Genomic DNA, 14390 nt, shown 5'->3' with positions numbered 1-14390 from the left:
CGCCCTTCCTGGTTCGTCGGCTCCTCCGAGGTACGGATCTGGGTCCATGACCTTCCCTTCTCGAGCAACATTGGTTGAGTCAGCCGAGGCGATGTCGATTCTTGCACCATGTACTTGGATCTGTTGATGCACTTGGCACACTATGTATGAGCCTGGAATATCTGATATTCTAGAGTAAATGTCCTGGTTTAATTCTAGTAAAACATGTTCATTAGTGCCTAGGATTTGTCCTTCCAGATATGAGTTCAGTTCAGCAGGTGGATGTTTAATTGGTATATTTGTACACTGTAATTAGGGCTTTTACATTGGGTGGTTGTTCCAAGATAAGCATGTACAGTAGTAATTAAGTGACTGTTCCAAGAGTAGCACATAAATCTTTCAACATCCCCTAAAAAACATAAATCTTTCAACAGATATAAAAAAGTTCAATGTTTCACCGATGTTTCCTTTTACATTAGTTCTTGAGGACAGCTATTATTTGGTTATCTTGTTATGTTCCATTCTGATAATAGAATCTTCACTACAGTGCCTTCCGGGTCTTGAGACTGCCCAAGTTGTGCAACTGAGATACTCAATGGAGGATCTACCAGAGCCACTGCTTGGAGAGATCGTCAAGAGGGTTACCAAGACAAGTGATCTGAATTCTCTTTCCCTCGTGTCGAAGCAGCTCTGCACCGTTGAGGCAGAGCATAGGGATGCTATCCGTGTTGGCTGTGGACTCAACCCTTCTACAAAAGCCTTGGTATCGTTGTTCTCCCGGTTCCCCAATTTGGCGAAAGTAGAGATAAACTATTCTGGATGGTGGCCCAGTAACGGGAACCAGTTGAACAACCAAGGCCTCTGTGTTCTGTCATCTCACTGCCCCTCACTGTCCGATCTTTCTTTAAGCTTCTGCTCTTACATTGGTGACTCTGGTCTTGGTTATCTAGCTGATTGCAAAAAATTGAGGTCGCTCAGGCTGAACTGTGCACCAGCAGTAACTTCTACTGGCATTTTTCACGTGGCGGTTGGTTGCAGGCATCTTTCTGTTCTTCACCTTGTTGACTGTACGACAGTAGACAGCAGGGATTGGCTGGAGTACCTTGGGAGATATGGATCATTGGGAGAACTTGTTGTAAAGGATTGCAGTGGAATCAGCCAGTATGACCTCTTAAAGTTTGGCCCAGGCTGGGAGAATCTCCAAAAATTTGAGTTTGAGATTAATGGAAACTACTGGATGTCAGGGGCCTCTGACCCCTCCTACGTGTCTGGCTACCCATATAGGTATGACATCTGCTATGATAGCTTGAAGGATCTTAGGTTAGCTCATATTATAACCGAGCCAGAAACTGGACTTCGTTTTCTCCTGGGGAAGTGCAAAGCATTGGAGACGCTTTATCTAGAGTATGTGATTGGTCTAAAAGAGAATGAGATGATTGCGCTATTCCAGAGGTGCAGCAACCTTAAAACCATCTCACTTCGGTTCATGCCTCTGCGGTGTGAAGATTATTGGTTTAGGACGCCATTGACTGATGTTAGCCTTAAGGCTCTAGCTCTCAGCTGCCCTATGCTTCAGGTTGTAGAGCTCACATTCACACTTTGCGAACCCATGTATCCAACAGAAATAGGTTTCACACAAGAGGGTATTGTGTCGCTCGTCCAATCTTGTCCAGTTCGCACTCTTTTGCTAAATGGTGCCAGCATTTTGTATGACGAGGGGTTGAAGTGCCTCTCATCCTCACAGTTCCTGGAGAATCTTGAGCTCGTGGATTGCAGGTCTATAACCGATGCTGGTATGAACTTCATTACACTGGCTCCTTGCTTGAGCAATCTCACCCTCCGCAAATGCAAGAAAGTGACAGATAATGGAATGGCTGAGCTGGCACGTTCACAGAAGTTGGAGTCACTAACCGTTATAGGCTGCTGTCAGATCTCTCAGGAGGGTGTGCAAGGGGCTGCCAAATCAGTTCACTACTCTGCAGAGACTGAAAGCCACGACAGTCTAAAAGGAATGAACATGGACAGGGACATGAACAGGAAAAGACGCCGGTCGCCCTGAATCCAATCTTTGGCTATTAATTTGTGTTTGCTATATATCAGCAGAAGCTTGAAAACACAAAACTATGAAAGTAAATTCGGTGGACAGGTCCACCTGCCATTTCCATGCAATAAGTTTTAATTGGCTTTGTTGGATGTTCTAGACTTGTTTCGGTAATGCGAGCTCTGTTTTAGGAATTTGCCAGAATTCTTGTGTATGTTATGACAGTAGCTTCGATTTGTAATCTCTTTTTGCATTGCTCATATCTGTAAGGTCTACTTCCTTTGACTGAGTGCTCCAAACATCAACCTATTATTCTTATACCTTTTGCCTGCTTGTGCAACATTTAAGTTTCAGACGTCAGTGAGTGCATTAAACCTGAAGATTGCATCTGCTAACCATTTCTGTACAGTGGTTTCTGCATTAGACGGGAAATTTCATTACTTATCGACACAACACATGTGCACATATGAAACAAGGCAAAGAGATTACGAACAAGGAACACATGCTTTTTTCTTAGACTAAACATACATGGTAATAGTTCTGCGCAAAATGGCAGAGAAAACAGATATGGTATTGCATCTCAGCCTATCACTTGATGTAATCTAGTTCTCGTGTAAGGTTGTAAGGGCATCATGTGAGCTGCTGGCTACAATGGCGGCAGCGCCCCGCATGAGATTAAAGTTGGTGCGTGGGGATAATTGCCCTTTGGGTTCTCATCTGCAGGATTTCATTCACAGAAGAGAACCTGGTAGAGAAGATCTGCGAGACATCAGACAGATACATGCTGATGCATGACATTTGTAACACTGGAATCGGTAAGATGCTGATGCTTATAGCCTGCAATCAGTACAAAAGGAAAGTTAGATGATGATGTTTCAGATCACACACACCAAATCACTGTCGTGTTTTATTCTTCTTCTTCATTTGTAAGATCAACATGTTACTGTGTTTACCTGATGCTTTTGGTTAAACTGTTCACTATCTTCGTCGGGAATATCCTATAGGACAATACAGAAAGCCACCATCAAGCAAATACATTGGGAAATAAATAACAAGAGAAGCAAATTCAAGCAGCTATAAAATTCTGGAATTGCCATGACCACGGTTCAGAAACAAGTGCTGGGTTTCAGAAATCAAAATTGAGATCCATAAATGATCTGGCATGTTTTTTTAAAGATGGTGCTGGTTTATGACACCATTTGATCCTCATCGTTTGCAATGATGTGTATCTGTACTAGTTAGACATCAAATTAAACTTGAACAGCCCATGTGTAAAAATTTAAAAAATGAAAAATAAATAGACCGACCCAGTAATTCCTCAAGTATGCGGCCTGATTCTAGTTACAGTGTCAAGTACAGTACAGTTACAATGTTAAGTATACAATACATAACCGATGTGTACTTTAACAAGTATGCACGGCTGAGGAGCTCCGGCAACGCCTGCTGCTGACAGCTACTCCGGCACGAGCCTCCTGTCTTTCTCCCGGCCGTCCGTCCATCACCACGCCTTGCTCTCCCTGCCAGCCATCGATGGCCCTGCCTTGTTCGAAGCCAAAAAAAAAAAATTAGTGCTCTAAAATGCATCTTCTTGAGTCCTGAATTTTGTTTTTTTAATGTCCAGCCCCGCCAAGGATGTCTTTTCAAGGTGAAATTTTGCACGATGTTAGAACATTTGTTGGTGTTCAGCAAAAAACAATCAGATTTTTTTAATAATTTTTCACTATTTTTTATTAATTCACTGCTCATGTGAGTGTATTTGAGCTCGGGACAGATAATCCATGTCCGGAATGAAGACGTTTGTTCTTATTTATCATAAACTGTGAACCTACACGGTAATATATCTACGAAAAAATTTCAATCTCTCGCTTAATGCACAAACTTAAACTTATTCTAATTTTAAAGTTAAACAAAGTCTTATCATTTGCGAACAGTGAGTATAATTCTTCAATGTTACAATAAGTTAAACCGTTCGAGTGTTAAATTAATACAAAACCCAAATGACCTTTTTCTGGAATGAGGCACAAATTACATCAGTGTTACATCTCGCTTACTGCGAGACACACGGTAGCCTCACCTACAGGGATCGCTGAAGTTGGCCGACCCAAGAAGCAGTTTTGGGAAGCATGTAAAGACCAATTGGTCGAACCTTCTCACCAGTTTCGGCTGGTTTTTGGTGCATGTTTTTCTTATTCTTCCTTTTTGTGGGTTTTCCATCCGGAAGTTTTTGGTTTTCTTACTTTCTTTAAATATGAAGAAATGATAAAAAAGAAATAGGCCGTCCTACCACTGCGTCGCTTGAGGCGAGTCGTCCATCTGTTTCTCTCTAGTTTTTTTTTTTTGAGGATTTGTTTCTCCCTGGTTTTTTTTAGGTAAATTTGTTTCTCCCTAGATGCTCCCAACAAGAAACACACACATTTCGAGAATACGGGCCTCATCATCAAGTCGGGCCAAGCCCGAGTTACCTAACAGGAAAAAGCGACTCACACGCCGCGAGGAAGGCGAGGGCAAATTTAACAATTTTGACACGTGGATGAAATCATTTCATAAAATAAACTGCCTTTAATTTTTTTACTCAGTTGACTTTTTTTTAGTGGCGTCCGACACGAAGACGTCACACCACACTGTGCAGTGCCTCACAGATAGGCGCTACACGTCTGGCCTGCGGCGCACCTCGTGTGATCCAAAAATTACAAAGTCAGTGTGCAACGTCTGAGAGGTAGACGCCACACTATACAATATAGCGCCTAGCCTCTAGGCGTTACTAGAGGCTAGGCGCTACACTTTATAGTGTGGCGCCTAGCTCTTAGGTGGTGCACATTGACTTAGTAATTTTTAAACAGTCCGGGGTGCGACGCTGGCCAGACATGTAGCGCCTATCTATGAGACGTTGCACAGTGTAGTGTGGCGCCTTCGTGTCGGGCGTCACTAAAAAAGGTCAGCTGAGTGAAATTTTTTTAAAAGCAGTTCATTTTGTGAAATGATTTCATCCACGTGTCAAAATTGTCAAATTAACCGAAGGCGAGGGTTGGGACCTCGCAGCGGAGGTTTCCCCACCCGTTCCAACCCTTGGTCGCCGCCGTTTGCGCCCAGCTCTTCCCTCCCTGCCGGCGCCGCCCTTTCTCTTGGTCGCTGCTTCCTCCGAGGTAAGGATTTGGGCTCCATTCCCTTCCCTTCTCAAGCAACATTGGTTGAGCCAGCCGAGGCGATGTTTGCGTGCGCTCCGTTCTTCCACCTTGTACTTGGCTCTGCCGATGCAGTTAGCCCACCGCGTATGGGCCTGGAATATCTCTGAAATTCTAAAGGAAATAACCTGTTTTTTTTCCTAATATGATTAAAACCTGTCCTGGAGTGTCTAGAAATCGCTATCTTCATCTGACTGGCTAGGTCCTTCCAGATGTGTGTTCAGTTCAGCAGGTGGATGTTTGATTATCTCGTGGACTTTGCTGTTCTAATTGGTGTGTTTTCAGACTATCCCCTCCCCACACCCCCACCCAGCAGCAATTTCATATGTTAGGTCGTTTGATTAATCTTTCCTTGTAATATTTTTTGTTCCATGATTTGGGTGCAAATATTAGCCTGCAGTTGGTTACCATTCACTGTCAAGATAAGCGCATGAATCTTTCAAACTATAGTATTGAAAAGCTCAATTTTTCACTGATGTTTCCTTTTACATTAGCTCTTACAGCTGTTATTTGGCTATATCTTGTTCTGTTCCATTCTGACTATAGAATCTTTGCTTCAGTGCCTGCTGGGTCTTGAGACTGCCCAAGTTGTGCAGCTGAGATACTCAATGGAGGATCTCCCAGAGCCACTGCTTGCAGAGGTCGTATAGAGGATTACTAAGGCAAGTGATCTTAATTCTCTTCCCCTCGTGTCGAAGCAGCTCTGCACCGTAGAGGCGGAGCACAGGGATGCTATCTGTGTTGGCTGTGGACTCGACCCTTCTACAGAAGCCTTGGTGTCGCTCTTCTCCCGGTTCCTCAATTTGGCAAAAGTAGAGATCAACTATTCTGGATGGAAGCCCAGCAACGGGGACCAGCTGAACAACCAAGGCCTTCGTGTTCTATCTTCTCACTGCCCCTTGCTGTCCGATCTTGCTTTAAGCTTCTGCTCATACATCGATGACTCTGGTCTTGGTTACCTAGCTGAGTGCAAAAAATTGAGGTCCCTCAGGCTGGACCATGCATCAGCAGTCACTTCTACTGGGATTTTTCGGGTGGTGGTTGGTTGCAGGTATCTTTCGGTTCTCCACCTTGTTTTTGACGCGTGGTTCTCCACCTTGTTGACTATACGGCAGTAAACAATGGGGAGTGGCTGGAGTACCTTGGGAGGTATGGATCACTGGGGGAACTTGTTGTAAAGGATTGCGATGGAATCAGCCAGTATGACCTTTTAAAGTTTGGCCCAGGATGGTCGAATCTCCAAAAGTTTGAGTTTGAGATTAATGGAAATTACTGGATGGCAGGGGCCAGTGATCCCTCCTTTGTGTCTGGCTATCCATACAGCTATGACATCTGCTGTGATAATTTGAAGGATCTTAGGTTGGCTCATATTATAACAGAGCCAGAAATTGGACTTCGTTTTCTCCTGGGGAAGTGCAAAGCATTGGAGACACTTTACCTGGAGTATGTTATTTGTCTAAAAGAGAATGAGATGATTGCACTATTTCAGAGGTGCAACAACCTTAAAACAATCTCACTTCGGCTCATGCCTCTGCATTGTGAAGGTTATGAGTATAGGACGCCATTGACTGATGTTAGCCTTAAGGCTCTAGCTCTCAGTTGCCCTATGCTTCAGGCTGTTGAGCTCACATTCACATTTTGCGAACCCGATTGGCCTACTGAAATAGGTTTCACACAAGAGGGCATTGTGGCGCTCATCCAATCTTGTCCAATTCGTGCTCTTTTGCTAAATGGTGCCAGCATTTTGTATGACGAGGGGATGGAGGGCCTCTCATCCGCACAGTTCCTGGAGACACTTGAGCTCGTGGATTGCATGTCTGTAACTGATGCTGGTATTAGTCACATTATTCAAGCTCCTTGCATGAGTAGTCTCATCCTCCGCAAATGTGAGAACGTGACAGATCGTGGAATGGCTGAGCTGGCACGTTCACAGAAGTTGGAGTCCCTGACCGTTATAGGCTGCCGCCAGATCTCTCAGGAAGGTGTGCATGGTGCTGCCAAATCAGTTTGCTACTTGGCAGAGATTGAAAGCCACGACAGTCTAAAAGGAATGAACATGAACAGGAACAGGAAAAGACGTCGATCGCCCTGAATCCCGTCTTTGGCTATTAATTCGTGTTTGTTATATATCAGCAGAAGTTTGAAACCGCAAATCTATTCAAGTAAACTGGGAGGACAGGTGCACCTGCTATTTCCTTGCGACAAGTACCAATTGGCTTCGCATGTTCTAGACAGACTTCTTGCTTATGTGATGACAGTAGCTTCGATTTGTAATATCATTGCTTTGCTCCTATTTGTAAGGTCTGCTTCCTCTGATTGAGATCTCCGAACATTGCAAAATTTTATTCTTATAGCTTCAGTGTTTGGATTTCAAAAGGAGATCAGGCTATTTTGGCTGCTTGTGCAATATTTAAGGTTCGGGCGTCATCGAGTGCACTAAACCTTGAAATTCGATCTGCTAACCGTTTCTTTACTACAGTTTCTGCGCTAGATGGGATTTTTCATAACTTATGGACACAACACATGTGCACAATATGAAACAAAGCAAAGAGGTTACGAACAAAGAAGAATGCCTTCTTACAGTGAACATACATGCATGTACATGGTGATAGTTTTGTGCAAAACGGCAGAGAAAACATATGTGGTATTGCATCTCAGCCTATCACTTGTGTAGTGTAAAAAAGGCACCATGAAGCGAACACATTGAGAACTAAATAACAGGAGAAGCAAACACATGCCGCAGGGTAAACAAAGGCTCCATTGAAGAGAAGAATCTTTGTGAAGGAAAAATGATCTCACTCGAGAGATTTCATGATTACCTGATGCATACTTGTGTCATGGTTAAACTGTTCCATATCGTCGTCAGGGATATATCATGTAGAGTAGGACAATTCAGAAAGCCAGCATCAGGCAAAGACATCCAGGGTTTGAAAATTTCACAATGGTCTTTGGGTCAAAGTCTGAGCAGCTCAAGAGAAACTGTGTGGAGTTCAGATTTTGAGCAATGATGCCCGGTTCTTTCGGGTGCTGGTGCAACCCTTCAGGTTATGCATCACCATTCAGGTCATCAGTTCTTGTTTTTCTTAGATTTAATCATCTTTATAAGCTTGTCTGCTTCTGTAATCAGGGGCTGGTATCTCGCAAATAAATAAATAAATAAATAAAGTGTTTCCCTTGATGTGTTTTGGACTTAATAGAATGCAGAATTTGAAGTTTGCCTCCCAAAAAAGTTCATCAGGTGTCACTGAGCACACTGAAGCTGGGGACGAAATCTGCACACAGTTAGTTTCCAAACAGGGGTCGAGCTGCACAAATCAAACAAGTGTTGTGGACAGAGCTGCAAGTTCCTTATTAATACCAGAACTGATCGAAACAAGCAGAGCGGAGCTGCAAATAGAGAACCAAGGCGTTTTCTTGTTTTTCTTTTTTCTTTTTGTGGGCACACTGTAAACCTACGTTACATGAAAGAAGGCAAATTCTGTGAAAAATGGCAAAAAGGCAGATAGAGATGGGCTCGCATTTTAGCCTCTCACGTAGTGCACAAAGTTGAACTTTACTCTCTTTTTTGGGAGGAAACTTTACTCTGTTTTAAACAAAATTCAAACAGACATGTATTGTTTGTGCACAGCGAGTCTAATTATTCAATGTTACACCGCCATCCTGCGGTCTATTTTCAGCAAATTCTATCCCTTTTTTTGCGAGTAAGATAATTCTACCCCTGCAAAAGACTAACCTGACTCCCGTTGACTTCCTCTTTTTATTCTTCCTTGATGGCCTCTGTTTTTTCTCTAGGTGATTCTCACCCTGTACATTGAGTTGGCGTTGAGATAAAATTTTCCGCACAGTTACAGTAAAAAAAGTCGATGTTACAATAATTTAAAAATGTTTAGGATTTGGAAAAATGTTCGTGAATTCAAAAAGATGTTCACTAATTCAAAAATTGCTCATATTTGTGATTTTTTAAAATGTTTATGGATTTGAAAATTACTTGTGATTTTGAAAAATGTTTAGGGATTTGAAAAATATTGTGATTTTAAAAAATGCTCACGAATTTGAAAATGTTCATGATTCTAAAAAAAATACAAATTCAAAAAGAATCACAAATTCAAAAAATGTTTGGGAACTTAAAAAAAGTTCATGAATTCAAAAAATGTTTATGATTTCGAAGCACATTTGCAAATTTGAGAAAATGTTCATGAACTCAAAAATTGTTTGTCGTTTTGGAAAATGTTAATGTATTTGAATAATGTTTGTGATTTTAAAAGATGTTCACGAATTAGAGGATGGAGCGGCGCCCACACTAGAGGATGGAGCGGCTGCTTGAGCAAGGGAGCCTGCAACAACACCAACAACAGGAGAGATGGAGTAGCCGCAGGGGAGAGGTGGAGCAAGCGTGTGCTGCACGGTTGCCGATTATGGGAAACGTTCATGTCGTTGCCGATTAGAGTGAACGATTCTTTGGATCCTTAGCATCGGTGACTTCCTGTCTACGGAATAGGCTGACTCTAAATTCCAGGTAGAGGAGGAGCGGCGGCAGTGGCACGCCACCGGCTCGTCTTGGACGCCTCATGCCCGCGCCGTTGGGATCTAGAGGGACTTATTTGTAATTTTTGTTGTTTTTGGGTCTCCTTATAAGGATGAGTCTTTAATATAAACTAGATGATACCCCACATGTTGCTACGGGGATTGATTTGAATACTTTTTGATGAAATCTAAATGAAAATTTAAATAGATATAATATATTGTATTTCTCATGCATGTCAAGAGAAATATTATTTAAATGATTTAAGTTGGGAAGTTGTGCATGTTGAGAGGTCATATAAATAGCAATTCTCATGCATGTTAAAGGAAATAATTAGTGGATGATGAGATGACATGTATGCATGTCGAGAGAGTTGAGATAATGGGGATCAACTATTTAAGAATAGAAGATATATACATCCCACACAACCAAAAGGATGCCGGTAAGTCCTGAACATTCGGGATTTGACCATGGGAAAACGAACTTTTTTGTGACAATTTATATTTACTGACCATTGCAACTTTAGTTGATAAGCATGACAAATCCGCTCTCAATTTGTTTTTGTCAGAAAATTATCGTGCTTGCCAACAAATTTAGTTGTCTTCACGTCAACTCAAATTGCCATCGAAAATGTTCGAATTGCCAAGGTCAAATCCCGAACGGTTGAGATTTTTCAATGAATTTTTTTAAATTAAAGCAAAACGAAAATGAAATATGGGCCGCATCATGAAGTCGGGCCCAAGCCCAAGCCACCTTCACTGCGGCTGAAGTAGTACTAAAATTCCTCATTCGAGCTGCCGAATCCGACGCTCCACTCACCGTCGCAAGGGTTTCGCCGTCGACCTCGCCGCGGGGGTTTCTCCGCCCAATCCACCGCCCTCGGTCACCGCCGTCCCTGCTCAGTTCTTCCCTCCGGCCGGCCGTGCTAACGGCGCCTCCCTCGCTGCTTCCTCCGAGGTACGGATTTGGGTCCATTCCCTTTCCTTCTCGAGCAACATTGGCTCTTTCCACTTGAGTTCTTCCACTATGTACTTGAATCTTGATGCACCTAGCCCACTACACATGAGCCTGGAATAACTGTGTAGCTCTGCGAGGAAATGGCCTGGTTTAATTTCTAAGCAAAACCTATTCTGGATTGTTATCTTCATCTGATTGCTTGGGCCCATCCAGATCTGTGTTCAGTTCAGCAGGTGGATGTTTAGTTATGTGGTGAACTTGTAGTAGTTCCAATTGGTGTATTTCTAGACTATCCTCTCTCTCCCCACTGATGCTCAGCTATGGGCTAGCAATTTCAGTTCCATATGTAGGGCGGTATATGTTAATTTGATTTTTCTTATAACCTTTTCTTGTTCCATGATATGGATGCATACATCAGGCTGCAACTCATTAACACTCGTTGCGAAGATAAGCGCATGAATCTTTCAACTTAGTATTAAAAAGTTCAAATTTTCACTGATGTTCCTTTTACATTAGCTCTTACAGTTGTCATTTGGTTATCTTGCTGTGTTCCATTCTGACAATGAATCTTTACTTCAGCTCCTGCCGAACCTTGAGATTGCCCAGGTTGTGCAGCTGAGACACTCGATGGAGGATATCCCAGAGCCACTGCTTGCAGAGATCGTCAAGAGGATTACCAAGACAAGTGATCTTAATTCTCTTTCCCTCGTGTCGAAGCAGCTCTGCACCGTTGAGGCGGAGCACAGGGATGCTATCCGCGTTGGCTGTGGACTCAACCCTTCTGCAGAAGCCTTGGTATCGCTGTTCTCCCGGTTCCCCAATTTGGTGAAAGTTGAGATCAATTACTCTGGGTGGAAGACTAGTAACCGGGATCAGTTGAACAACCAAGGCCTCCTTGTTCTATCATCACACTGCCCCTCGCTATCTGATCTTGCTTTAAGCTTATGCTCATACATCGATGACGCTGGTCTTGGTTATCTAGCTGAGTGCAAAAATTTGAAGTCCCTCAGGCTGGACCGTGCACCAGCAGTCACTTCTACTGGGATTTTTCAAGTGGCGGTTGGTTGCAGGTATCTTTCGGTTCTCCACCTTGTTGACTGTATGGCAGTAGACAACGGGGAGTGGCTGGAGTACCTTGGGAGGTATGGAGCACTGGGGGAACTTGTTGTAAAGGAATGCGATGGAATCAGCCAGTATGACCTCTTAAAGTTTGGCCCAGGGTGGACGAGTCTCCAAAAGTTTGAGTTTGAGATTAATGGAAATTACTGGATGCCAGGGGCCTCTGACCCCTCCTACGTGTCTGGCTACCCATATAGTTATGACATCTGCTGTGATGGCTTGAAGGATCTTAGGCTGGCTCATATTATAACCGAGCCAGAAACTGGGCTTCGTTTTCCTCCTGGCGAAGTGCAAAGCATTGGAGACACTTTACCTGGACTATGTTATTGGTCTAAAAGAGAATGAGATGATTGCACTATTCCAGAGGTGCAGCAAGCTTAAAACGATCTCACTTAAGCTTATGCCTCTGAGATGTGAAGATTATGAGTTTAGGACGCCATTGACTGATGTTAGCCTAAAGGCTCTAGCTATCAGCTGCCCTATGCTTCAGGTTGTTGAGCTCACATTCGCATTTTGCGACCCCGTTTGGCCTACTGAAATAGGTTTCACACAAGAGGGCATTGTGACGCTAATCCAGTCTTGTCCAATTCGTGCTCTTTTGCTAAATGGTGCCAATATTTTGTATGACGAGGGGATGAAGTGCCTCTCATCCTCACAGTTCCTGGAGAATCTTGAGCTCGTGGATTGCAGGTCTATAACCGATGCTAGTATGAATTTCATTATTCAGGCTCCTTGCTTGAGCAATCTCACGCTCCGCAAATGCAAGAAAGTGACAGATGATGGAATGGCTGAGCTGGCACGTTCACAGAAGTTGGAGTCGCTGACCATTATAGGCTGCTGCCGGATCTCTCAGAAAGGTGTGCAGGGTGCTGCCAAATCAGTTCACTACTTGGCAGAGATTGAAAGCCCCGGCAGTCTAAAAGGAATGTACATTAACACGAACAGGAAAAGACGCCGGTCGCCCTGAACCCAGTCTTTGGCCATCAATTCGTGTTTTTTATATAGCAGCCGGAGCTTGAAACCGCAAATCTGTGAAAGTAAATTTGTAGGAGAGGTGCACCTCCCATTTCCTTGCGACAATGTTCCAATATGCTTCAGATGTTCTAGACTTGTTTTGGTAATGCGAGATCTGTGTTAGGAATTTGCCAGAGTTCTTGCGTATATTATGTCAATAGCTTCGATTCGTAATCCCTTTTCATTTCTTATATCTTTGGTTGAGATCTCCAAGCATTGCACCCTTTTATTCTTATAGCTTCAGTGTTTGGATTTCAAAGGAATATCAGGTTCTTTTGGCTGCTTGTGCAACATCTAAGGTTCAGGCGTCATTGAGCGCATTAAGCCTGGGGATTAGATCTTCTAACCATTTCTTCAAAGCATGTTTTGCGTTAGACAGAAATTTTCATAACTTATCAACACATGTGCACATATGAAGCAAAGCAACCATATTACGAACACGGAACAAATGCATTTTTCTTACACTGAACATACATGTACACGGTAATAGTTCAGTGCACAACGGCTGAGAAAACAGCTATGGTATTGCATCTCAGCCTATCACTTGATGTAATCTAGTTAAATCTGAATGGCGGCAGCGCCCCCGCATGGGATTAAACTTGATGCGAGGGGATAATTGCACTTTGGGTTCTCATCTGCAGGGTTTCATTCACAGCAGACAACCCTTTGGTAGAGAAGATCTGCGAGACAATCAGACAGATACATGCTGATGCCAACATTTCTAACACTCGGGAGTCGGTCAGCCCAGCGCCTATAACCTGCAATCAGTACGAAAAGGAAGTTTGATAATTATCTTTCAGACCACACACACCAAATGAGGGCCGTGTTTTCTTCCTCTTCATCTGTAAGACCGACAGATTATGGTGTTTACCTGTTGTGATGGTTTGCTTACCATTCAAAATCGTCGCCAGAGATATCATGTAGGAGTAGGACAATACAGAAAGCCACCATCAAGCAAACACGTTGGGAATTAAATAACAAGACAAGCAAATTCAAGCAGCTATAAGATTCTGGAATTGCAACGTAGATATGTATTCTGGAATTTACATACTAGTTTATGAACGCTCTGTCTTGTACTAGATCCCTAATCCATTGGCATACTTTGTTGCATATCTTGATCCCAAAACCTTTGATTCATAAAGTTTCCAAATAAACTCTTGAAAATCCATTTTGGTTTCAAAATGATTCCAGACTAGTTTCATATTTTTTTTCTCAGAATTCTACATACATTTTCTGAACAGTTCCAAATTATTTCAAAAGGGTTTCATAATGTTCTCAATTTCTCACATACAAACTTTAAAGGTTTCACCAATTTTTAGTATCAATATGTTCTCTGAAAAGTTTCATAACTATTGCAGTTAGTTCATCCGTATTCACTTTTTCCCACATTGTTTCAGAACCATTCCAGAATTGTTCACACAATTTCACAACTTGAACCTTGTTTCAACATAAAACTGAATAAGTTTCACTGATTCTTCATACAGGTTTCAGGCTGGTTTGACATCGGGGTTCATACATCATTGTAGTTGACAGTTGACTCAAATGTCGGGTGGGATTTCAATCTAGTTTCATACGG

The 14390-nt window shown here is 42.8% G+C and overlaps 1 protein-coding gene and 2 pseudogenes across 1 annotated transcript; all 3 read left to right on the top strand.

Moving 5' to 3' along the window:
• Window positions 1-6: 6 nt before the first annotated feature.
• Window positions 7-2349, top strand: LOC119314500 (F-box/LRR-repeat protein 14-like). The gene is made up of 2 exons (XM_037589206.1): window positions 7-30; window positions 527-2349. The coding sequence occupies exon 2, from the start codon at window positions 575-577 to the stop codon at window positions 2036-2038; it is 1464 nt and encodes a 487-aa protein (XP_037445103.1). The 5' UTR covers window positions 7-30; window positions 527-574; the 3' UTR covers window positions 2039-2349.
• A 3461-nt stretch (window positions 2350-5810) lies between these two features.
• On the top strand, window positions 5811-7555 carry LOC119314499 (annotated as a pseudogene).
• A 2989-nt stretch (window positions 7556-10544) lies between these two features.
• On the top strand, window positions 10545-12950 carry LOC119318337 (annotated as a pseudogene).
• Window positions 12951-14390: the final 1440 nt, after the last annotated feature.

This window comes from Triticum dicoccoides, chromosome 6A (assembly GCF_002162155.2).
Source record: "Triticum dicoccoides isolate Atlit2015 ecotype Zavitan chromosome 6A, WEW_v2.0, whole genome shotgun sequence".
Taxonomy (NCBI): domain Eukaryota; kingdom Viridiplantae; phylum Streptophyta; class Magnoliopsida; order Poales; family Poaceae; genus Triticum; species Triticum dicoccoides.
The sequence above is the reverse complement of the archived record's forward strand: the minus strand, read 5'-3'. Positions and strand labels throughout refer to the sequence as shown.

Bases quoted from the DNA above. Each gene is read 5' to 3' on its own strand.
- LOC119314500 (XM_037589206.1), top strand. From the start codon at position 575: ATGGAGGATCTACCAGAGCCACTGCTTGGAGAGATCGTCAAGAGGGTT.